General features: G+C 50.7%; 1 protein-coding gene across 5 annotated transcripts in view; it reads right to left on the bottom strand.

The window, feature by feature from the left end:
• Positions 1–3: 3 nt before the first annotated feature.
• The window catches only part of RHBDF1 (rhomboid 5 homolog 1), a 39279-nt gene continuing 14352 nt past the window's right edge, over positions 4–24930 (bottom strand). For 3 of the 5 annotated variants that reach the window (XM_075059428.1, XM_075059432.1, XM_075059433.1), the window contains exons 2-19: positions 21713–21854; positions 19364–19494; positions 16493–16597; positions 13379–13592; positions 11397–11603; positions 10566–10688; positions 10243–10403; positions 7760–8011; positions 7032–7143; positions 6048–6122; positions 5286–5447; positions 5078–5178; positions 4262–4325; positions 3704–3798; positions 2649–2724; positions 2031–2131; positions 1611–1764; positions 4–761 (exon numbers count right to left, since the gene is read on the bottom strand). In XM_075059428.1, the coding sequence (XP_074915529.1) occupies positions 342–761; positions 1611–1764; positions 2031–2131; positions 2649–2724; positions 3704–3798; positions 4262–4325; positions 5078–5178; positions 5286–5447; positions 6048–6122; positions 7032–7143; positions 7760–8011; positions 10243–10403; positions 10566–10688; positions 11397–11603; positions 13379–13592; positions 16493–16597; positions 19364–19494; positions 21713–21854 (2695 nt within the window). In that variant the 3' untranslated portion in view covers positions 4–341. The remainder of the gene's footprint in view (positions 762–1610; positions 1765–2030; positions 2132–2648; positions 2725–3703; positions 3799–4261; positions 4326–5077; positions 5179–5285; positions 5448–6047; positions 6123–7031; positions 7144–7759; positions 8012–10242; positions 10404–10565; positions 10689–11396; positions 11604–13378; positions 13593–16492; positions 16598–19363; positions 19495–21712; positions 21855–24930) is intronic. The other 2 variants (XM_075059429.1, XM_075059430.1) reach the window with 2 other exon arrangements.

The raw sequence follows: 24930 nt of genomic DNA, 5'->3' as shown, positions 1-24930 counted from the left end.
CAGAACAATTAACAGTAGCTAAAACGCTACCTTACCATTTAATCACCACCTTAGCAGTAGTAAACAACTCTGGTTAAAAATGTAGTATTGAAACTAGTGTAATAAAAATAATGGCAGCAGAAAAGGTTCAATACAATTGAACAAGGCACAAACGTTCTGTTTTCAGAGTCTTCTGAGATAAGGCAAAACATGCCTGCCAAGTGCTAAGGAGACAGTTTAAATTAACCACGGGCAGGGTTAGAAGTGTCATTGGATTAGAGGCTTTGTCCACATGGAACTGGCACAGCAAACGCAAAGACAATCCATCTCCAGTGCCTGCTCGAGAAGCCAGTCTTTGCCTTTCAGTGGAGCTGTGCATCCAGGTCGTATTTCTCGCAGAATTTGTCTGTGAATGGTATACAAGTAAGGAACTCGCACCACTCACACTTGATGGGGTAGAAATAGAACAGAATCACAAGTCCTGAGAAGAGTGCAATGAAGATGAGCTGGAAAACTATAATTTGGCATCGCTTCCTATATAAATCAAACTTCCCAAAACTAATGTAGGGCAGGAAGGCAAAGGAGAGGAAGAAACCACTGATAAATCCTGAAATGTGAGCAAAATTATCAATCCAAGGCAGGAGGCCAAAGGCAAAAAGAAAGAGCACCACAGCCAGCAGCTTGAAGAAAGCCCTCCATGGGCGTGCCAGGATTTGCCAACTCTGGAAGAGCTCCACAAAGAGACAGGCCAGAATCCCAAACTGGGATCCTGCAGGGCCAACCTGCAGAAGAAGAGCATTACAGGTAACATCAGACACATGCCATCAGCCTGGCTTCTGCAACCAGCTCCAGGCATTACAGTTCTTTGTTACTCAACGCCCTGTTCAGTGTTTCTTGGGGAAGAGATGCCACAGCCTGCAACTTCATCCTTATAGTGGGGTTCAAGGAGTAAAGGGACCTGGTTTGATTTAGGATCAAGGTAGGTGTGAGGCCAGCAATCACCAGAACAGGCTTTATATTTAAGAAGGGCAGATCTGGTTTAACTCACTGGAGAGGAAAAGCCCCTGAAGGCAATCTCCTGGCTCTCCCCACCCACCATGCACTTTTCCTTATTGAAGGACCCAGAAGATAGATAGTCCTCCAGGTCCTGCCACACAGTCTTCTAAAGTGAAGCCGGATAGTCACATCAGACCTCTCCAGCTGTGGCATGTGGACAGGGACAGTCCTGAACAGTTTGTGGGAAAGGTGAGCTCTGCTCCTTGCCCCTCTCCTGCTTGCCACTCACTTGCGGAGGGTCTCTAGCACCAGCTACAACTCTCAATTCCCAGCCTGCCAGGGGCCTCTCTTACCCTGTGGTTGGACAAATACCGCATTCGTTATGAGAGGCAGCCTTCGTACTGCAGCCAGACCAGGCCAGTCACTTGGAAAGCCCAGGGTACTCTGGGCCATGTTATTGCTCACCAGCTAGATGATGGTGTGGTGCCATCTTCTAGCTACAAATCTGCACAAGGCACATGCTGCAGAGGTGAGCCCAGCTGTGGTGTCTCTGCCTCTGCCAGAGAGGCACAGGCATGTAGACAAGGCTTGTGTTCAGGGCAAGTTACCAGGACCCTAGTCTTCAGGAGACCCACCTCTGCTCTGTAGGGTAGAAATATTGCACTGGCAAGGTTCCCAGTGATGCCACTGAGCAGGTAGATGATAGAGATGCGATGCCATCCTGCCAGCTTCTCTAGGTCCCGCAGGATCGTCATTTGGAAACAGACTGAAACCAGACAGTGCAGGATCCTGCCAAGTTCAGAGTACAAGAGCTGAAGCAGCAGCCACTGAAGTCACCCCTGTGCTGGCTGGTGTTCTTTGCCGAGCCTTGCTGAGAGCTCCTAGTCTGGCCTTGCCCATGCCTCTAATATCCCTCCCAGAAAATGCAGCATGGTAAACCTCAGCTCAGCACTCCGGTGTCCCCCAGGGAAGGGACTGCCAGAACAAACCTTACAGCAGTCCCAGGTTTCAGGGTTCCCCCACCCAGATAGTGGAAGTTTTACACCTATGCTTACCCAGCATGGAGGAAAAGTGAGAGCCAGAGGCGGTAGAACTGGTCAGGGACTTCTGGATTTAGGAAAGGGAGGAGTCCACAGACGTCATCCATGCAGTGCACCTAGGGCAGAAGTGGGGTTGTGAGGTGTGCCAGCCAGCATGGCCCTTTACACTGAGGCCAGGGCAGAGACTGCAGTTAGCTTTGAGAGGGGCTCTCCTCCCTCTTCTCTGCTGTATCAAGTCCCAACCCTTGTCTCCAACGCCACATGACCCCACCCATTCCCTGCAGCAGCTTTATGCCCTCATTCTTCACCCCAACGCACCACACACACAACTGAGACATCAGCATTTGCTCGCCAACGGAGCAGGAAGGTTGCATTCTCCCGCTGCTTCCACAGTGGTCCTGTGTTGGGCTTTTGCAGCTGCCAGCCCAAGTCCTAAACTGGTCTCTAAGGAGGGGCAGACGGAGCCAGCTCTGCCACTACAGTCTGGGTCAGCAACTTCCCTTGGGCTCAGGGTGAGACAAGACACATGACTCCCACCTACACTGCAGCACAGGCACCCCCAGACCTTGCCAAGCTGCTAAGGGGAACAGGAGGCAGAAGGGCAGCCATACAAACCCCCAACTCTGCACTTACCTGAGAGCAGAGCGTTGCCTCCTCGTGGAAATAGCCCCGCATAAATTCACAATATTCCCGGGAGGTTATTTCACACCTGGAGGAGGCACAAGTAATCAAAGCAAGGAACAAGTTACACACAGAAGGCACAATGGACCATCCTGTGCCTGCCCAGGCCACCCACTCCCCCTTGTCTCACCCCAGGTCTGCCTATGAGAACTGATGCCTTCAGCTGCCCCTGACATGCTGTAGTGTCTCTGCAACAGATGCACTAATACATTCCCATTTGAGCCCAGTGCCACTCTCCATACACCCCTCTTGCTTCTCTCCCACAGGCAAGCCTGAGTCACCTCCACAGACTAACACCCTGTATACAGCAGCTCCAATACAAGTGCTAAAGCTTAGCTATTTACAGCTGAGAAAGTACCACCAGAGCTTGCGGAAGCTGTGTCTCTGGGGCCAGAGGAGTCTTGTGCCTCTGTAGCTGACAGAGTGGAAAGGGGGGGGCTAGGCTAAGAGCATCCTGGTCATGACTTTCAGGGACAGAGAAACGCCTTGGGGCAACATCAATTTTTCTCCCTAGCAGGGAAAGCCAGGCCCAAGCACTGGGTAACTACTCAAGCTGAGGAGCAACGTGAAGAAGAACAGCATCTTCCTCCTTGGCAAACCCAGAGCAGGTCATTTCCTGACAACTCCTTGCGTGCTCAGGGACTCCAGGCTGTGGCCAATGCAGCCTGTCAGGACCAAGCTGGCCATTCCCAAGGAAAAGTGCAGAACTCCCCAGCAGAAGTATTTAATCCCTTGGTATCCGAGTCCCTTCAATCTGCAGGACCAGTTGAGCAAGATACCCTGCTGCACTAAAGACTCAGGCTGGCTGTTATCTCCTCCTCATCCCAGAGTCCTGTTCCACCTGGGAGACATGTCATAGCTCCCAGTCCAACTCCCCTTCCCAGCAGGGCTCTGGGTTGCGTGTGGGAAGGACAAGAAGGACAAACGGCTGTGTCTACAACCTGAAAAGGGCCCTCTGTGTCTCACCCCAACACCCAGCCCCTCTCCGTCCAGGTAAAACTCATTACCTTCCTTTGGTCCCAATGCAGCAGGGCCGGCCTGTAATCACGCAGTCCATGTGAAGGTGGTTGGTGTAATTCCCAGCACTATTTTTTGTGCAGATCTGGAAAACAACAACAGGCTGCAGTCAGACAGCCATGGCTTTGCTTGCTGCCTGGGTAAAGTCAAAACAGCCCCTTGGGAAGAAGCCAGCCCCACGGACACAGGCCTCCCAAGGCCTCCCTCTCACAGCAGGGTAGTGCCTGACACTCCACCTGCCTGAGGCTCAATCAACACCTCTCTGTGGAGGGATGAAAACAGCCCTGAGGCTAAGTCAGTCTCCATCACTCTGTTACCCTGGCAGGGCCCAGGGCTTTAGTGAGCACAGGGGAACTTTTGTTGTTGGAGGGCTTTGAGCCTTGGCTAGACAAAGCCATGGCTGCCCTGATCTGGTGCTTGTGACAACAAGCAGGAGGCTGCACCAGAGAGCCCCCCCCTTCCACCAACACAGCTGTGGCTCTGCACTGTGGGATGCAAATGCCATATTCCAGCTGCCCGTACAGGTTCTGTGCCACTGGCATGCTCACCGGCCATTTGGTGATGTCATCTGGCCACTCATGTGGCTCCATCGAGGCTGGCTGCTCACACACCCTGCAGCAACAGAAAGCAGAGATCAGCCTGAGAAATAACTTTCCCCAGCACCAGGCAGCATCCCCCAGGGAGCCACCACACTGTCCCTACCCCCAGGCTGTGTTCCCAGAGCTCCCCTCTGTCCCTGGCGAGGGGCTGGTGACATGCTACGTCACATCAGCCAAGGTTGTGCTGATCAAAGCCGCAGCCTCCTTCCAGCGAGCAGAGATCACGGCTTCAGCACAAAGGCAGCTGTCCAAGAGCACACAGCTGCCCAGCAACTCACTGGCTCCTTTCCACGTGGACACAAACCCAAAGGTGGGCATTCAGCTGGTCTCAGCTCTACATCAGCCCATGGTGAACAAGGACAAAAGGTGTGCCATGGCACCCAGCAGCTGGCAGGGCTCTGGGGCAGAGGTATGCTGGGAACATGACCGTTGTACCCCAAGAAGGGAGCCTGTGCGAGGAGCAGGTGAGGAGGGGAGAGGGACGAGGAAGGCACCCAGAGCTCACAACAGGCCACTGTGCAGGTAGGTGGGCAGCCAGCAACAGTGGAGACTTAAGGGCGAGCGGAAATATGATCACGCTCTGCCTCAGCCTCCCCTACAGCCATCAGGGCAGGTAGGGACACCACTGCCCCCATGTCCCTTGGTCTCCAGAGCAGCCCCTGTGCCATCCAGCAATCAACTGGCCTGGGACTCCATGTCTCTCTGACTCTATTGTCACAGCAAGCTGTCCCCTGCAAGATGGCAGCTGGGCTAGGCAGGACCTACCTGGGGTCCTGATGACAAACAGACCCAAATTGCCTCTTGCTTCCTGCCAGCATTGGTGTGCTGGGGTGATGGGGCCACTTCACCCACACGGCCAGCGTGGACTGCAGGAGAGAGGAGAGGTGTCACCATGAAGCCCAGGGTGGGAGAAGCGTCAACAGAAGTGGCCCTGAGCCTGCATGGACAGCATAAAAGGGGCCACCGCACTCACAGAGCACTCCTCCTCCGAGGTCTGCACGCAGCCCGACTTGTCATTCCGCACACAGCAAGCCGAGTGTTTCTCTTTCTCCCGCTTGGCGCTGATGAAGCTGTGCACTTGCTGGTCCTGCCTCATGCACGGTGAGAACTTGGCCCCTAGGTGGATCAGGGCCTCCTGGCAGAGATGGAAACACTCGGCTCAGCCAAGGGGCAGGCAATGGTTGCCTGGGGCAGAGCAGGCTGGGAGAACTGCGAGGGGTACCCCTATCAGGACACAAGGGACAAGGGACAAGTCCTGTATGATGAAGCCCAACACACATCAGGCACACTCTCAATATTTGCTTTGAAGAAGGCAAGCCCAGAACAAAAGTTCAGGGATTTCCTTGCCCATGGCCCCAGAAAGGCCACTGCTGTGGCCGGGAAAGGAATCTCTGGGACTCAACAGCCTTTCATGAGGAAGTGGCATCAGGAAAGCTGTCATACACCATACAACTCCTGCATTTTCTCTAGCCCCATGCTTGTCTTCGTAGCAACAGGGTGCAAAGCAGGAGTGCTAAGGTCCATCCCAGCCTCCAGGTAGCCCATTCTGCAGGATGGCTGGGGCCAGGAGCACTGCTGCACCTGCCACTGATGGAAGGGCCCCATGGGAAGTCCAACCAAAGGCAGCTGCTAGCACCAAGCTCCAAGCAGCAGAGGGCTCTGGTCCCTGGGGTGGCATGGCTGCAGCACACAGTCGCCCATCAGCCCACCAACAGTCCCAGCCAATGGCACTCACCGAGCTGGGGCCGATCCAGAAGTTTTCCTGCTGAACATACTTGACGTTTTCATAAACCCCTCTGTTTCGCAAGACCTGCAAGGAGAGAAAGCAAGAGCCCCATGAGCTCTTGCCCACAGGGTCAACAGGGAGAGCAGCAGGGGCTGGTGAAAACAGCACCCAGGTTGAACAGAAATCCCCACAGCCAATGGCTGGGCATACAGTTCTTTCAAACTGGTCTTTTGCAGGATCACAGGTAAACCCCCATCAAGGCGTGGGCACCTTCATCTTAAGATTTCATTTAAAATATCTATCTCTGGCTATTTCAATTTTCAAGAAATCCCAGGGCCTGGAGACCTGGGAGGCTTGAGAGCCTGCAAAAAGCCTCCTGCACTCAGAAACATAAGCAGCACCTGTTGACAGCGTAGGCCCAGGTGCTGGTGACAGTGCTCTGAAAGCTGTCGGACACATAGGTGAGAAGCTCCCCAGGGCATCCCCTGCATGTAGCGGGGATATGGCTGTAGAGGTATGTACCCCAGAGACCTTTTAACAACACGTGGAAAGGCTACAAACAGCTTCAAGATCAGCTCTCAAAGTCAGACGGGTCAGTTTTGCTCCTGGCAGAAGCAAAACCCTGCAACTGTTGTGAAAACTTAACTCAGGTTTGAAATATTTCCCTGCCGTGAACATCCTTCTGGTCTCCACCAGAAGGGGAACAAGTTGTTTGAAAGGGCTTCCAGCACAGACACAATGAGAGCCTGCAAAGAGCCCATCATGCTTTGTGCCAGATATAATCTGATGTCAAGAGCAATGTGGCTGCAGGAGAGAGAACAGCATGGGGGCTCACAGAGATGCTGCATGAGTCCCCCAAGGCAGGACACCCAGCACCCAGCTGTCAAGGCCCTCAGGCAAGTAGCCAATATGCTGAAGACTGTAACACAAGAGCCAGCAGCTGAAGGCTGAGACACAATCAGACTCCAGGCAAGTCAGGGGGGATTTACTTACTGAATCAACAGTTTCATGTTGTGAGAACCCCACAGGGGCGATGCCATAGATGCACACAGCAAGGATGGTGATGAGAGAATGCACAAAGGTGACCCAGTAAGTGAAGAAAGGCCTGGATGGAGGGAAAGAGAAAATATCAGAGCCAGAAACCCAGGCATATTACACCAACTCACAGAACACAGGAGAAAAGCTGCTGGTTTTCCCCAGGGACCTTGGCAGAATCTGGGGTACCAGGCCAGGATCACCTAGGGATGCACAAGACTGGAGGCAATGACTAAGGTCTTGCTGGCAGACAGACCCTGCTTACTCTGACTCCCCCATTACACTGGGCAAGCCAGCCTTTCCCAGGAAAACATCCATGAGAACACTTAAGCCTGATGCCAAAGTGTGCTGTGTGTCTGAAATAATGACTTTAGGGGAATGATCAGAGGCAGAGATACCTGAGCCTTCCTGTTCGTCACAGGACAATGGTGATGGGGCAGAGATCTGCAGTCCCTCCAGGTAGCGGAGACAGAGACACCCAAAGCAACGTGAGGAGCAGGATGAGCTCCCAGTGCACGGTTATGCTAACATGCTGCTGTCTGCTCCAGTTTGCACTGTACTTCAGGGACACAGACTGGGGGGTCTTAGCAGCAGGTTTCACCCAACCACCCTGAGGCAGTGACCTGAGTTACCAAGAGGCAACAGCAATCACTCACTCACTAGTTTTCTACGACTACAGATCTCACCTGTGATCATCCATGTCCTCAATCTGCCGCTTGACATAGCTGTCAATGCGCTTGCGGTAAGTACGGTTTGTCAGCTTCCCCACCATACCCAGGCCATATGGCCTCTTCTCCTTGGCAAAGAGCTTCCTGACAGGGACGGCGATACGCTGGCCACGCTTCTGTGGGCTGACACTCACCACCTCCTGCCGCAAGCGGACCTTGGGCTGTGCCAGGGCCCCATCCTTTTGCTTCCTCCAGCCTCGCTCCAGTGGGCTGAAATAAAAAGCAGGACAGCAATGGTTTCCTTCTGCATGGCACAACAATGGGGACCAGCCCTTCCCTGGTCTTTGGTGATGGATAGCTGATGTCAGACAAGGTGCCCTGAAGTGGAAGCTGTATTTCAAAGGGTTACACAGTGCCAGTTGATGAAAGCGCAGGACTACACACAGAAGGTGGCACAAGACAGCTGTGCCAAACTAAGCCCTACTGACGAGGAGCTCTCAAGGCTTTGAAGAAGTATTTCAGCAATAGGCTAAAATGGGGAGGCTGCAGCCAGGCACATCTGCAGCCTCAGGCACATCTACTTCCTCTTCTACTTCATTCCTCTTATTCTGCTTTCTGCTATGAAATGGAAGTGTAGTTTAGCCCAGCAGTGGAAATCCCCACCTTTTAAAGCACTTTACTGTGATTGGACTGGCAAGTCAAACCCCCATGCCCACCAAATCTGACAGAGGAGAACAGGGATCCAAGCAGCTTTCCAGACCAAGAAAGTAACACTGTCACGTGCTGCAAGCTGTGCCAGTTACCTCTCACGATCTGTCTTCCATTCCTCCCTTTATTTGCAGTGACGCATGCATTTTTCAGGAGAATAACAAAACCAGGCTTCAAAACCACAATAAAAATCCCAAGCATCGCTGCCTAAAGGAAGGCTTTTCTACCAAAATAGAGCATGCGATGAATGTTGCACAAGCTACTGGTGAATAGCACCTGCTTTGTAAGTCTCCATCATATTCAGATGTTTTTGTATTTCTTTGCTCTTCAACAGAAGTCTGGAGGTCAGGTCTGCAGCATTCAGACCCTGACCAAAAAAACCTACCTACCATTTCACCCTTGTTCACTGCCTAGCACTGCAGTAGGCATGTCCCTGACATGCATTCTAGTCTAGTTTACCTCCTCTGGCTTCTTAAATGACCCCTTCTGCACAAAGACAATGGTTGTCAGAAGTGGTCAGAGAAACCAGCTGACAAACTTTTTTCTGTCAGAAGTCACCAGAGCATCTTGGAGAGATCATGACAGCTCTGAAGTATGGACAAGCAACAGGATGAGGGAGAATCTGAACCTCTTTAGCCAAAACCACTGCTGTGAAACTTCAGCTATTTTCAATATTGCACCTTGCAGAAGATGCATTTTTATAAAGCTGAAAGTCCCAACTTCCACTTGGGAAGTCCTTCTTCAACAGAAAGCACGGATTCCATTGCAGCCTGCTCTTGCCCCAAAAGTTCAAGTGGTTTCTGTGTTATGGATGTGCTGTTTCCCAATATTTCCGGTGCTGGGCTATCAGCCTATGCCAAAATAAATACCTGGCCACCTAAAAGGACACCCAACTATGATTCTGATAACAGTTCTCTGAAGTGTGAAAGAAATTTATTTTCCTCAATAAATAAAACTATTTAAGGAGATCCAAATGGAGCCAAGATGACTGAGACCATCTCAGAGGAGTGACAACAAACTCCCACCATTTTCCACTTCCACTTATGTTAAGACCGAGTCAAGTTCTTGGAAACACTTGAAGGGAAAGCGCCAACACAGCAAGATGGGCTGTTAGCAACAGAACCACAACAAGGACCTCCCTGTCTGCTCCATGTTCACACCCAGCAGAGCTCTCTGCTGGGGTGAGCTGGCAGCCAAACTAGAGCTGACTCGGAAACGACACAGAGCAATTACTCAGTACCAGTTACTCAGGTGGAAAAAATCTAGGTATACAGTACAGTACCACCCACATATTTGTAGGGCTCTCAGCATCAGTGCCACACCTTTCTCTCCTTTCAAGCGAGGAATGTAGCCCAGCTCGATACTCAGCAAGGCTTCACGCTGCTCCCTGGAGCAAGACAACAGTTCCTGGTGACTGTGGCAATGGCAACAGCCTTCTCGTCTTTGCTAGGTTCTCCATAGCCAAAAGCTGGGCCTCCAGCATCCTCACAGCTGATTTAAAGTGTCTTTTGTTTCCTCAAGGCATGAAACAGTCTCCAAAACACATCACATGAGGCTGGAAGTTGCTGGAGAGACTGCAGAGGTGGCCTCAGGGTCACCTTTCACACGCATGGGTAGCTGAGACAGGAGGTATTAAGCTGGGTTTAAAGAAAACCCATCACTGCACTGCTTTTTGAGCTCTGCACCAAGCACCCACAGCACTCAGATCCTGGCTTCCTCCATGCAGGAGGTCCCACTCTGAATGGGTTGGCCACCCCATGTTACGCTTTGGCAGCTTCCGGGAAGATACTCACAGTAGCAAGTGGCTTCTTTCAAGCTCATTTTTGTCCAAGGCACCACCTGTGAGATCTGTCTGATCCAAAGGTTTCACCTCAGCATCTTTGATTGCAGCTTCTGATGGCGACTCAAACACTTCATCTGGATAAGTAGAGAGCTCCTCATGAAGGACTCCTTCCTAGGCAGAGAAACAGAAATCCCATCAGAAGAAGCCAACATCACATTTGAGACACCAGCCCTGGCAGAAAGCAGCGCTGCTCTCTGCAACACACAGTCCTGCTAGACCTAGAGTCTTGCACTGCCTCTGGGGCCAGTACCATGCCAGAGCCCTGCCCCTCACCCGAGCAAAAAAAGAAGTGTCGAGCTCATCTGGAAAATCCACCGTGTCCTCCTCCAGGAAACTTGCTGGGGTGAAGCTGCGCCGCTGCGCTCTTCTCAGGGTGCTGTCCTTCACAGAGCGCCCCTGTAGCCAGAGAAAGTGGCATCAAGTTGCTGCCAGAAACCTGAACCCCACGCACATGCAGGGCCACCCCAGCCAGTGCACAGGGAGCCCAAGTGCTGAGCTGATTCATGCTTCTGTGTGGAACACAGCAGACCTGCTGACGTGTGACACCTTCCTGGTGAGACTCACAGGTGTCAGCCCACTCCTCAATCCACAGTGCCCATCTCTCATGTGGGTGAGGCTTGCAACATTCTCCTCTACCACATATTGTACAATGCCTCTGACCAAACCGCAGTGATGGGTGGTTCTGGACACAGCAGAAAGGTCACTGGGCCCAGGAAAGCAGACACACGGCAGGATGAAGAGACCTGCATAGTAAGAGCCTCAGGTACTTCTGCTCCATCTGCACCTGGTCTGCACCCAGAGGTCCAGGCAGGCTGCACTGGACCTGCTGCAACCCTCTGAGGCTGCTAGCTGTGGGAACCAAAGCCCCTAGGCCAATAAAAGGGAGCCAAGAATTGTACCAAAACCTAGCCATCATCCCCATTTCTTGCAAATCCTGCCTCCTAGACACATGGCTGAAATGGAACAGGAGATGGCTTGGTTTCTTCCCCTCCACCACTGTTCTCCCCATCCTCTCTGCTCAGCAGCTCCTTCCCTCTCACCCTTCTCTCAGGGCAGAGCCCCATCCTGCTGCCAGACTAGTCCCTGCCCTCCCACAGACAGTACCTTCACCAAAGCTGCAGCTGCTCGGAAACTCATTTTGGCAACAGACTCCCGTTTCCGCCGTCGTGGGAGGCGATTGAACCCTGAGCGTGAGCTGGTGAAGGAGCAGAGTGATGTGGCGCCTGGTGTGATAGGTGTGTGTGGGATGCTGCAGCCATCATTGTCATCAGCCATACGGAAAGCTCGGCCACGAGCCAAGGGGTCTATGATCTGCCAAAAGAAGAAGCCCATCAGTCCATTCACCCCCAAACCCTTCTGTACCAAGCCCTCCTCCCTCTAGGCAAACATCTTGAGACCATGACAGTGGTCTGGGTCCTGGGATTGACCAAGAACCAGGCAGGACAGACCAACAAGCAATTCTACAATAGGGAGATAAGGAATAACCTGTTGCAAGCTAAGCCCTAGTTGTAAGCCTCAAACCTAAGGCCTCAAACCTCTCTCTCCCCCTCCCCCCCCTTTTCTTTTTTTTCTTCTTCTTGTTTTGTTGGTATTGACTATTTTCACCCAGAATGTTCCTGATGTTCACAGCAGACTCCAAAACTCCTTCAGCCCTTCCTAAACTCTTGGTTTCATTCATTTCCTGTGCCAGTGAGCTCTACAGTCAGAGAATGTGCTGTCTGAACAGGAGTTTGAGAAATCCCTGAAAACAGCCATTCTCTTTCTCCAGCTAGTTTCCTCTCTGATACTGGACAGCCCAGGACTTAACAGTATCCTGTTGAAGCTTAACTGTGTATTTACATCCACTTCCATTAATTAAGTTATAACAGCTGGAAAAAGCAAACAAGCTTCCGAGAGCTGCAAGCCCTTCTTTGGGACTCTTCAGGCCAAAGCTCTCACTTCTTTCAAACATACGAATCAACCTAATGAAAATATTGCCTTCAGCTACAAACCTTGCCTCCGTCCTTACATCATCACAGCTGTGGTTTCCATAAGACTTCTATGCTTTATCCTAATGTTTTACGAGCTTTTTTTAATCCACAGTTGCACACTCAACAGGAAGCTTTATGGGCTTACACCTACTGATACGATGTTCTGATTTCATGTAGCCCACATAGAGCCCAACAGTATTTCTTAGTCTCCTGTGACCAAAGATCAACTGCAAGATACTTCAGCTAGTAAGAAAACAGGAAAGAGCAAGAGCTGAAACTTGACTGAAAGATGCAAAATATTCTCCTCTGCTTCAGTGATGCAGCCAGGTTTCAGGTCACAGACTAACCTACTTTGGAAGGAATTTGTTTCCCCACTTGCGCAGGTTGCAGTGGTGCTCACTAATGCACAGTAATCAACCATATCAATTACTATAGCTGAATGGAGCAAAGGGAAGAGCTGGGATATTGTGGGTTAGTTCTGAAGTGCTAGTAACTGGATGTGCTTGACTGGGTCTTGTCCCCTGGGATCACACTTGAAGGTTGCAAGTAGGGGGCTACCAGATGCCCTGTGCAGGCACTCAAAACCATTTCTGAGGACCCATGAGCAGAGCTGTAGTACCGCTGATGCAAGAAACACTTTTCAAAGTCCTAAAACATAACCAGTAGCTGTGCTACTGTCTGCATTCTGCTTGGGACAAGGATACACTAGGCAAGCGTCCTGAGTGATACCAAGCTTGCTACTGTATATTTGGGTCCAGGATACTGGCCACTCTGTGTAAAACAGAATTCTGTCCTTGCAAGATGGCAGCAAAAAGCCCAAGCTGAGAGCTCTTGGACACACTGCACGTATCTAGTCACCACCACAGTCACAACATGACAAACACAGCTCTGAACCTATCACCAAAACAGCTGAGAGATCTCAGCCAACGAGACCAGAGAGAGGCTGCTGAAGGAGAGAGGCTGCCAAACTGTATCTGAGACTTGAGAAGTGTCTGAGCAGAGAGCCCAGACATGTTCAGGCAGAACTAAGCTCGCAGATAGGTCACAGCTGCCAAAGTGGTAAAGACACTGTGCAGGAAACTCACAATGCCCTTGACTCTGTCCCAGGTTACTCACCTTTTGCATGCCCAGCTGGCAGGGTCCAACATAGAGTGGAGGAGGAGTCTCTGTGCTTGTTAGAGAAATATTGTCCTGACTGGGCAAGTCCATTTCCCGGATGACCTGAGGTTTCAGCTTCCCATAGCGCAGGCTGCAGTGGCGGAGGCTCTTTCTCTGCCATTTCTGAGTAGCATCACTGTCTTTGCTCACTCCAAACCAATCTGCTGTGCCTCTGAAAGATGCCAGCATACAAGAGCAAAGAAGCATTATGCTTGCTTGGACTACACACATGAAAAGACAAAATCCCTGGTGGTCACTGCCAGCCCACCCCAATTCAAAGACAGGCAGAACTCTTCCCCACGAGCATCTTGCAGCCTGTCCTCAGCTGGTTTTAGCAACCTGACAGATGCTGGCCAGAAATGTTCAACCATCAACAGCATTCTATCTCAGACAAAAGAAAAATGACAGCAGAGATTTCACTGTGTGTAAAGGACAGTTTGTTCTGAGTTTTTCTAAAAACAAAGAAAAGTAGATGGGACAGAAATACAGAAAAGAACTTGGTGAAAGGTTTGGATTTTTCTGTAAAAACCATCTATTAAAAACACTTACCATCTTCAGGCCAGCTCTAGGTCCCCATGTGGGATTGTACTGTTTTATGGTTCTGTAGCTTCTCCCAGGAGCCACCAGAATTCACTGTTCTCTCCCAGCCTCCCCCCACACTCCCAGGATACCCCTAACTTCTCCATCTCATGCTGCAGGATTTCTATCCTCCTCAAAGGTAACATTAATGGCAAATGTTTGCTGTGGTCCTCATCTCTGCTAAAGCAGACACACACAGTTCTAAGCTGCTGGTTGCAGAAGTAGGAGCTCAACGTTGCAGCCATGAGGTAGGTTTGCTGCCAAGTGGCTGCTGTCACAGAAGAGCAGTGGATCAGAAGCAAAATCTCAAGGAAGGTGGATAGGGATCGGGGTAGGTCAGACTAACAACCTACTTCACATACTGCAGGACAGACAGCTGGTACCCTAAACCTACAAAGATCACTGCAGCCCTGCCAAGCCTTTCCCACTCTGGTTAATCCTTCCTCAGAAGATGACAAGCTGTGTCAGCCTACAGTTGTCTGGCCAGGTGTCGAAACCTGAAAGTCCTTCCAAGCTAAACCCAATACCCTGGCCTGAGACCCCTGCTCAGGGGCAGGATTTCCAGCTGCTGAGAAGCAAGACCTCACACATCACAAAGGGAGCATTAAAACATACACTGAAGTAAAGGTTGCATTAAATCTAGAATTAGGTCACACAGAGGAACTGCGTCAGTGCATTGGAGACAGGAAACTAGTCTTGTGTTTTGCACCCTACCGAGCAAAAATACATCAACCAACAGGTGAAGGTGTCCTGCCACCATGTAAAATGATGTGAATTTGAAACCCACAGCCTTTCCAGCTAAAACTTCCAGATGCAAACCACCATGCATTGCCCTCAGCCTTCCCTGTTTCCCAATGATCCAGAACAGACCTTTCAGTAGGCATGAGGTCACATGGGCCATTGCTAGATCTCACCTAACCTCACTGACCCAAATGTCTCCAAATGCCTCCAGCAAGTCAACAGGAACCAGACCTCAGAGACAGGTCTACGTGCATGTCTCAAAGCACCGCTCTGCTCCCACAGACCCACATCTTGTCGGAGCAATCTTCGTCTCCATTCAGAGCAGAAGGGCCTAGGGTCAGCACCTGGCCTGACAGACCCAAACCCAAGCCTATAGCACAGAGGTAATGCTCTGGCTGTGCAGATGCACAGGCACAACACACTCCACAAAAAAGTCTTACAACTCGGAAGGCTTCTCATAGACTGCCGTAACCAATATTTCAACACCAAGGTGACCTTGGATGACAAGTCCGTATAGGGGGCTGCTCCTCAAAGGGAGAGGACTGAGGGTCGTTTGTGCCCATATAAGCCTGCTGATGAATGGTCCATTGCGCCAACAGCAGCACCTCAGAGCCCTCAAACTATGCTCCCGCTAGCCTGGAAGGACAAGCACCACCACAGCTGTTTTGCACTCTGAGGACCACTCCTGAACTGCCAGAGACCACTACTGGTCCAGGGCCAGGGTAGAGAGCTGTCCTACTCTCTGATCACAGTCAAGATAGTCCAGGAGAGCTGACTACAGAGTTTAAGGTATTGGGAGTGCCCTGGGAAGATGCTGAATGCCCCTATCCAGCTGGGGAGCCCCATCACATCCTACAGACTCCCTGGAGCACTGTAACAAGGAACAAACCAACATCAGAGGTCAACTCTAGCTCTTCTATCGTGCTGAGCTAACCAGCCCTGAAAGCCCAAGACTAAACACAAGCAGTCACCAAAGGTGGACACAGTGCCAGAATGGCATCTGGCCAAGGGTAGCAGTGAGGAAGGTAGGACAGGAATGGACTCCTGGGTATTAGGTCCAGTCCCTGCCACGCACAAAGTCACATCGTCTGCCTGATTTAAAAAAGTTTACTGAGCTCCAGTCTTGGGGTGGTGGTCAATGGGCTATTGTGCCCTGGACTCCCGGAGTGGCTCATCTTGTTGGTGCTAAGTAAACGAAGACCTCCACCTCAAAAAGAAGACAGTCACATTTGGATTAGAAAAAGCCATGATGTCAACAGGGTAAGAATGGACGCTTCCATTCACCAGCTTCTGAGCCGCATCTGGACCAACATGACTAGCATCTGTTCAGTGCTGCTTCCTCTCCTTCCCCTTCTGCCCCAAGGAGGCTTTGGGGCCAACATATGCATATGCCACATGTTGCATTGATGCTAGCAAAGGCAGGCTGTGCTATGGCTGCCCTGGGGAGATATTCCAGCTACGGTGAACACCAGGAGGTTGACAGCTTGTTAGGAAAGGCAGGAGGGAGTGAGGCTGGTGGGTGGACAGCTTGTTAGTCCATGCTACTTATTGACAGCTGCCTACACATTTAGTAGGAGTGACAATTGGTTTTTGTTAGAAGCACACATGAACTTTCTCACTCCTGCCTGTTTGTAGGCCTCCTGGCCAGCCCTGGGAAGGCAATGTGGTCCCAGCAACAGCCAGAATCTGTGCAGTTCACAACAGCCCTTGCACACACATGCAGGGGTGGGTTTCACACAGTGCTACCAGTACCTGAAAAACGATCGGGGCAGGGACTGCCGCTTTCTCAGGGAACTCCTGCCCACCCGGTGCCCATGAACAGGCAGGGTCTGACTCCTTTGAAACCGTACCTGTCTGCTGCAAAGAAAAGAGAGCTGAAGGGAAGGAGCCTGCAGGGCTGTGGAAGGGAGCAGCGACCTGCATCCAACACCTCCCCATCTCCTTCCATAGCCCCATCAGCAGCAGTTGTGCCACACTGCACATGACAGTGGCCTCCAGTTGAGAGCATGACCTAAGACAACCAACCAAACTCAAGCCACACAACACCATCTTTGAACCCAGGAGGCTGCTGAACCCTTTTGGTGCGCCTCTGACGTACGTCTCCCATTGCTCTTGAAGACACCAGAGATACTGCAATCCACCTCAACCCCAGACCTCTGTGATCTGCTGCCTTCTGCCCAGATGCCCAGCTACAGATCCCACTGGCTGGCTTTGGACACCAGAGTGTGAAACCATGGAGGTGTCAGCAGGCCAAGATATGACCTGCTTAGATACAGGTGTCTGATGCCACTGGAAGTGCCCTGGGCCCATTCTGGTGGACCCTGGCAGGATCTTGCCTGGTCCACCAGTCTATCTGTGTCACATCTGCTGCCTTGCATGGACATCTTGGACACCCTGGGAGACTGCGAGTGGTGTTAGATGCCTATACTAAGGCACATGAACCACTCTCATGCCATGTTCTGGACCACACAAGCTTGACCTTAGGCTCCCATTTGATCTGCATCCTCCAAGCCCCAGGGAACAGGATGGTGTGGAGTCCTGCTGCCAGAACAGTTTCACATTCTGTGCATCCTGGAGGCTGTGTTAAGCAGAAAACCTGGCAGTCAGTCTCCCTGGACTCACAAAACAAATCCCCAAGGCACCTTTATGGATGCATGGTCTGCAATTCACCACTGCATACCTAGCTCTGCTAAACAGAGCAGTTTTTAGGCCTTTCCTTGGTACTTTCCAGTTCCCTGTCCTTGTTTCTGATCCACTTATTTCATGCTTTCATTGCTAGTGTCATGTCACATGTGCATTTCCTGCAGTTCTGCCCGTTGGAAAGTCCTTCCCATTGCTGCACCTGCTCTCCTACCCACATCCCACAACACTCTGTAGAAGTTGCCCACAAGCTGCAAGTCCTCCAGGAGGAAGATACTTGGCCACCCCCTGTGCTACACAATAACCTGCGTGAGACAACTCAGCACTGCAATAGCATTGAACCCCCCACAGACATACTCTGAGCAGGAGACTCCCAGGAATTCCAAAACCATTTGTGCACCTCTGGGCCACTCCCTGTGGGACCACATGTACTCCCAGGGTACAAAATGCCTACACAGACCATCAAGCACAGGCAGGGAGACAGCCACCAACCTGAGCCCCAGCACTTCCATTACAGCGGGGGCAGGCAAGAGGAAGACATGTCACAGTGTCTGTTGGTGCAACAGTCACATTTATCTGCCCACTGCCTCAAGGCTAGGCAGGACATTAGCATCTCCCTCAGTGTGTGGGAGCTTCACAACCACTGTCCAGCACTCCTACCTTGCTCACTGTAGGTACATATGCCTTGTCTGTCTTATAGTGTAGTAGCACTAGGGGCAAATTTGTTCCCCCAGCACCAAAGTTGTTCACAGTTCCCCAAACTCTCCACCCTACACACACACTCCATGTTGTGAGGACCTCTCGGGGAGAAGGTTACCCTGGTCCTCCTGCACAATGCTTCTTGTCAGGGCCTCGGCAGCACCCTCCCAGGATATTCCCTCATCCTTGACATGCTCTTGCCTAATTGTCCTGGCAAGGAGTGGGACAAGGGCAGGGACATGAGGGAAGAGGCCCAGAAGCTGCCCATAGCCCTGAAAAGAGCAGACACTGCTTCATGGCTTAGCCCTCCCAGCCTCACAAGAAGCAGGATCACAGAGAGCTGCTGCAGGAGAGCTTCACCGCCAAGGGCAGCTGGGGAATGTCTGAGGCAAAGGAAGATAGTGCATGGGAGGTCAGTCTCTCCCATAGCTGGAAAGTTGCTCCTTTGTGAGTGGGCGAAGCTTGGCTGGCTGAAAGTGCCTCTGACCTGTGGAGCTCCAGGGATGCTCCTGGGATCCAGGCAGGCCTGACACACTGCCAGGGATACAAGCCAGGCATCTCAGGAGAGCAGCTGGAAGAGCCACTCCCTTTGGACAAACGGGGATAAGCCTTTGCCACAGGGAGAGAAAGAGCATCCAGCTATGAGGCTGGGTCTTAGAGACCCCTGGTTTGTGGGGACAAATGATAACCCTCTGTGCAGGTGTGGGGGACAGGACCAGAGCAGCCTCTCCCTACTCTCCATCACCCCCCCATAGCCATCTCAAGGACCTGCCAATGAGCTAGTGCTAGGAGCCAAGCTGCTGAGAGCCCTAGACTGCTCAGGATAGGCTTCTGCCTCCCACAGCAATCATATGCTCTCAGATACCGCATCAAAGCAAGCCCAGCACACCACATCATACAGTCTCAGCTAAACATCAGGGCTTGAGGCATCCTGTTACTCAGAAACAGCCAGCACCCTGAGGCAAGGGGGCAGTCAAAATTAATCTCTAAGTGGCAAGAATCATTCATTGTCCTGATCACAACATTCCTCCAAGGACTTGTCTCCTCACTTACTAAAGACAGGCTACATAGCACCACTGGGCTTATATATTGGGGACCTATCTGCACCCACCCTTTTCCACAACCTCATCATAAATAACAAAGGAGACAACCTAATCCTGCTGTGATAGCATGCCACTTAAGTGCCAGGCAATGGAACAAGCAGAGGACCATAAATCCACTAATAAAGGATGGCAATGGATGGCAGAATCCACCAAAGCAGGCTCCATGAACTCAGTGTCTCACCTCTTGATGGTCTGGGTGATTGAGGTCTGTCGTTGTAGCACCGGTCTCCTCACTTCGTTAGGCAGGGAGGGCACACGGGTGTTGTCGGCGGGCATGCTCACACTTCGCAGAAAGGCCTGACGTCTCGTTGGCTGTGAAGAAAAGGCAGTCAGTGTTCTCAGAGTGGGAGTAAGTGTTCTCAGAGTGATGCTCTACAAGGCCAGTCAGGTTGCAAAACATTTAGTTACCAATTCAACAGCCACCCAACACCCCAACCACAAGCTGGGTACATGCAATTGGGCAGCAAAATCAGGCTAACAAGGACTGTGTTCATGTTAGCGAGGAATGGCTCTGCTGAACAGCATAGTTAGTATCAAGGACACAGCATCTGCATGTTGCAGTGAGTTTCAGTTCAGACTAGCTCTAGCCTGGCCCATGGACTGAAGTCCATTTGTAGATGGGGTGTATTACATGAGTTCCTGCAACATATCCTTCTAGCTATTTTCTAGCCAGAAGGAACCCAGATCACACAATGCTAGACCACTCCACAAGGTAAAGAGAAGCACAGTGAGTGAGATTGGCTTCATAAGTGACTCTGAATCTGCATTTAAAGCCTGCGAGAGCTGTGGGTGGGTCTGTGCTGTAGCTGCTGCCTGGTGCAGGCTAAGCAAGCTGGGAAAGCCACATCAGCTTTGTTCATAACCTAACTGTCTGGACACACTCAGATCTGAAAGCTCCTGGCATGTCTTGGCTGAATGTCACCTACCAAATATGACACAACTCACAAGACTGTTCTCAGCTCACACAACTGCCTCCCCAGATTAACTTCTCATCAGCTTGGCAGAGACACCATCTCCCATTTGTAAAATGCAGGCTAAGCAGACTGTTCCTCTGGCAAGGAAATGCCTGATCAACTGTTTCTTTGGTCAGACACAGTCTCTGCCTCAAGACTACTTGCTGCTCTAGCCCCTCTAGCCCAGAAAGCTAATAATTTCCACTAATCTTAACATTTTTGTTATGTTTTATGTAAAAACAATGCACAGATACTCAGGTTATACAGCAAAGGACCCCATTATGCACTCATCCCAACAGCCTCTGCTGTGCACACCGGATCTCCGGAGAACATCACCTTCGCCAGCTTCCTTCATAAGTACAGAGTGTCTCTCTAGAAGGTGCCCAGCTGGATTTACAGATTTCAGGTAAAAGAACATCCATCAAAGCCTTAAATAAGTTATTTGGAAGGTTTCAGCCTGCACTGTTAAAACCCTGCATTCCACTTCTAATTCCTGCAGAATGAACCCCGATCCCTTTTCTTCCACGGGAAGACCAGGACCAAGATTTATCTGCCAGAAGCTGTCACATAACTGAAGTGCATTTTAGTCCCTGGATCAAGGAATGGCGAAGAGACCAGTCCTTGCTATTCCGAGCACAACATTAGTTCCCTCTTAAGACAAGCTTGTCCTCAACTCCCCTCCAGCGGAGCTGTATAACCCTCAGTTTCTCTGATGGCTAAACTGTTCTTTCACATAATCAACTGAACCCAGGCACTGCATCCCACCCATGGAGCTGGGTAGTAAGAACCCTCCAGCTCTGCCTTTGGCGCAGGTAGTCTCTGTTCCTGCAGTAAGGTCACATGAGCAGCCAGCAATCATCCTACCCAGGTCTCACCCCTACATGAGAGTTTTCGCCACCTCGCAGCAGAAATTCCTGTTGTTCTTCCTATTCCCAGCACAAATACAGATGGTTTACTCTCATACTTTGCACGGTTCTTATTAACCTATCACCCCATCTCCACTGCACCACTCTTCAATATTACTTATTTCTCATCCCACATGATTTTCTTATGTTCCCCATGCCGGTAACAGCTTTGTGTTGCCAGTAACTGTTCTTTCTCTGCTGTTACTGATGAGAGCCTGTCATTATCTTGGCTATTCATAAGTCAAGACTCATTCCTTGCTCATTTCAGCATAAGCTCCAGCACTTCCAGACCCTCGTGTTTGTCTAGGAGCCCTTCACTCCTCCAGTCCCCTTAAGAAATGCTTGTTTGAATACCTCACTCCCACATCCCCCAGCCAGGACACTTTTCACAATCCCCACATCCAAACAGTCACGTCCACTAATCTGAGCACATCAGCAACCCACCCTCTCCCCTCCCACATCCCCTTCAAGGGGGAGTTAATTACTGATCATAAATTTACCCAATGGCTCTGCCCTTTCTCACATGGCCTCATGACCTGCCATCACAAGCTGCCTTTCTCTCAGCCAGGACTGCCGGAGACCACAGGCACAGGCAGGCTCTCAGCGCAGTGGGGCTCTGCACACCCCCTCCATGGCTCCGCAGACCCTCCCTCCTGCCCCCAGCCTCTGTACCTGCACAGGCTGGGGCTCTTCTGGCACCGACACAGGCACCGGCACCGGGATGTCCAGTTTTAACCATGGTGGCTTCTTCCGCTGTAAACTGCTCGTGCTGTCGTGTCGTGCCTCCGACATTGTCCCACGTTTGTCCTCAGGCCTAGGAGAGGGAAGAAATCACAGTCAGGAGGGGGCCAGTCTCATCCCTGACACGGTACGTGTCGGCAGGGCCGAGCAGAGCACCCTCCTCCAGGCTGTGACTGATGGGACCCAAGCCCCACGTTGGACGACTTCCCAAAGTGCCTCGTGAGGGTTCCGGTGTCACAGCTTGTGTCCGTGCTGGTCAGCCAGGACCAGGCACTCGGAGGACATGGGGCATTTCTAAGGCCCACAGGACCTCAAGCCAGGTGCCAGAGACCACAGTCACAAGTTGGAGAGTCACCTCCCATTAAGATTTTTGCTGAGACTACTGTGAGATCCAGATTCCTCAGGAACCAGTCATGAATTAAATCTTAATGAGATCTGGATCCCGTCCAACCAGCTAACTGCAGTACCAAAAGCCACTGACCTCCCTCTAAAAACAGCTTGTGACTCACACAGGCACCCTTGCCCACCCAAAGCCAAGCGCCACACTTTCCTACTTTACTGCTTAGCAATTAGCAAGTGGCCATTTCTCATTGCTGGTTCTAATCTCTTTTAGATGTAGTAATTGTCTAGAAACACAACATAGTGCACAGAGTAATACAAGTATAGTATGAACATTAGAGAACTGGCACTAATCCTGAACTAAGAGTGGTTTTCATACATAAATAATAATGATACGGTATTTAAATAAAAACCGCTGTGTTACCAAAATGCTAAAGTAACCAGAGTGACTCACTGTCACCTTGCCCACTCTACTATACTGCAGCTTTCTCCTCCTGTTTAGGTTGCATGCAGTAGGACAGGGACCCTGTGACTCTTTCAGGCTGGCAGAGCACCAACTTTACTGCGCACGCTCAGAGAAACAATTAAGAAAATAGATTTCATTGGAGGGAGATCAGCTCAGATACCTCCACAAGTACCTTCCAGCCTAAGTTATTCTACAAGCCCATATTTCTTTCTCTCCTAGCACATACACAACCACAAGCTAGCAGTGGTAAGTATGTGTGCTGAATGGGAAAACTGATCCATTCCCTCTCAGCTCCCTCCTTGCATTGTCCTAGGCCACAGGCCCCATAAGGGACAAAAAAACCTAACCAACCAACCAACCAAACCAACCCTCTCCCCCCACCCCAAAAAAAAAACCAAGAGTCCCAGCCTCTTCCCCCACCATGGTGGACGGATGAAATAAGCATCCAGTTAATTTAGCAGGCACACATGATTTGAAAGAGAGTAGGAGAAAAGCTCTCCGTTTGGATTAAAACTCAGTGCACTCACAATGTTAACACAGTCAATTTATTTTAAATGCACAATGAGTTTATTATGCGAGGATTCTTCCTTGAGATTAGCCAAGTCCTAGGACAGGACCAGAGGCAGAGGGACCTCCATCCTACAAGACATTTGGCACTCAACTAAAAGAGACCCTGAGCAGCCTGAATTACCTCTGCCTTGCACAGCAGCTGACCCAGACAACCTGCAAAGGTCCCTCCCAACCTAAATCAGGGACTGGTTCTCTGAAACACGCACTACTTTTCACGACATTTCCACCATATTCCCACAGCTCGCTGCAGCTGCTCTGGAAAGGAAGCTACCCAAACAGTGAAGCTTACCATTGCAAAAGATACATGGCGTGGGGGGGGGGGGGAAATAGGTCAGCAAAAGGGAGTGGGGGATGATCTGGATTGGGTTAGAAGAGAATCTCATCTAAAATGAGCTGAAGACCAGCTGCTAGCTCAGTCCCTCAAGCTGGGCTTGCTGCCAGGAGCGCCACGCTCAGCTGAGCCGGAATGACAGAAAGGGAGGACTCAGCTGTAGGTGGATGAAGGTTGGGTTTCAGCAAATACCACAGGCCCCCAAAAGTCTGGGAATTCATGAGCTAGCCTGTACAGACATGCCCTTTCTACATGCACCACAGTCCTGCGTGCACAGACGCAGTGCTGTACGTTACAGGGGCACAATTCCTTCCTTCCCTCCACCCCTAGCCACAGGGATGACTAAATGCATCTGTTCTAACTTCCTATAAGATGAGAATAGTGAGAGTATTAGGGGAACTCCCGCCTGCTCTTGGTAAGGGTAAATCACTACAAGACAGCTTTCAGTCTTACATACAGAATGGGCAAATTTGTCTTCATTGTGAGGTCAGAAAACAAAGCAGATTTCTCATATCTGAAAAACTCCCTTGGTGCAATGCAAAGAGCTCCAGCATTTACCCATGAGGATCATGAACACATACCTTCGTGAGATGCTCTAATCAGAGACCAGCCAAGAGGTACTTGCCACCACTCTGGCATGACCAAACACAACCTATTTCACACATGCCCCTCATGGCACAAATCAAGAGCCTCCTCTCTGTGCCTTCAAGGGCAAATTCAGAGCCTCTGAACTAGCAACGTTTCTTTTTCCAGCATCTCTTCAATGAGCAAACATCACTCAGTTTCCTTCCTGTCCACCTACAGAGCTGCCTTTGTGAGCAGGTGCTTTGGATGTGAAGCATACAAACGTGTAAGATTTGCAGCTTTATCAAACAGTGAGGCCAAGCCAGGAAAGCAGTGCATGAATCACTCCTGTATTGCCCAAAAGCTGCTGCAACAATGCTGCACTCTGCGAAAGATTTTCCAATGAAATCTGTTTTCAGTCCCCCTTCCTAAATTGCCACAGGCAGGGATGTCCATGTATCCATCACACTGGCTTCATTGCGACCCTTGCAGGCTAGTGCATGGGGATTTCCAGCAACATGCACACATGCCACACAAGAAGAAGAGAACAGAGCATGCACAATCATGGGGTCAAGCCCGTGGCCTTGTGAGTATCCCCAAAGTTGACTCAACTTTGTACTTTAGGCAAGAAGATCTCAAGATGAAATTCACATTGCTGACAGAGCAATGGACTGCTTTCTCCCAACTTCAGCAGTTAAAGAGTTCTTTAAATAGCAAAGCACCAAAATGCATATATAATTGTGTAAGTGCACTCAGTATTTAAAAACCAGGTGAGTTTCAAGGGTGACTGCAAACCGTCTGCAATTTCTTCTATCAGTTTGACCTTTTTTACTTACAAAAATGTTCATTTCCCAATAAAAGAGTGCAGTGAAGGCAGAG

The sequence above is a fragment of the Buteo buteo genome, chromosome 29 (genome assembly GCF_964188355.1).
Source record: "Buteo buteo chromosome 29, bButBut1.hap1.1, whole genome shotgun sequence".
Lineage (NCBI taxonomy): Eukaryota > Metazoa > Chordata > Aves > Accipitriformes > Accipitridae > Buteo > Buteo buteo.
Note: the sequence above shows the minus strand (reverse complement) of the source record. Positions and strands in the feature narration are given on the sequence as shown.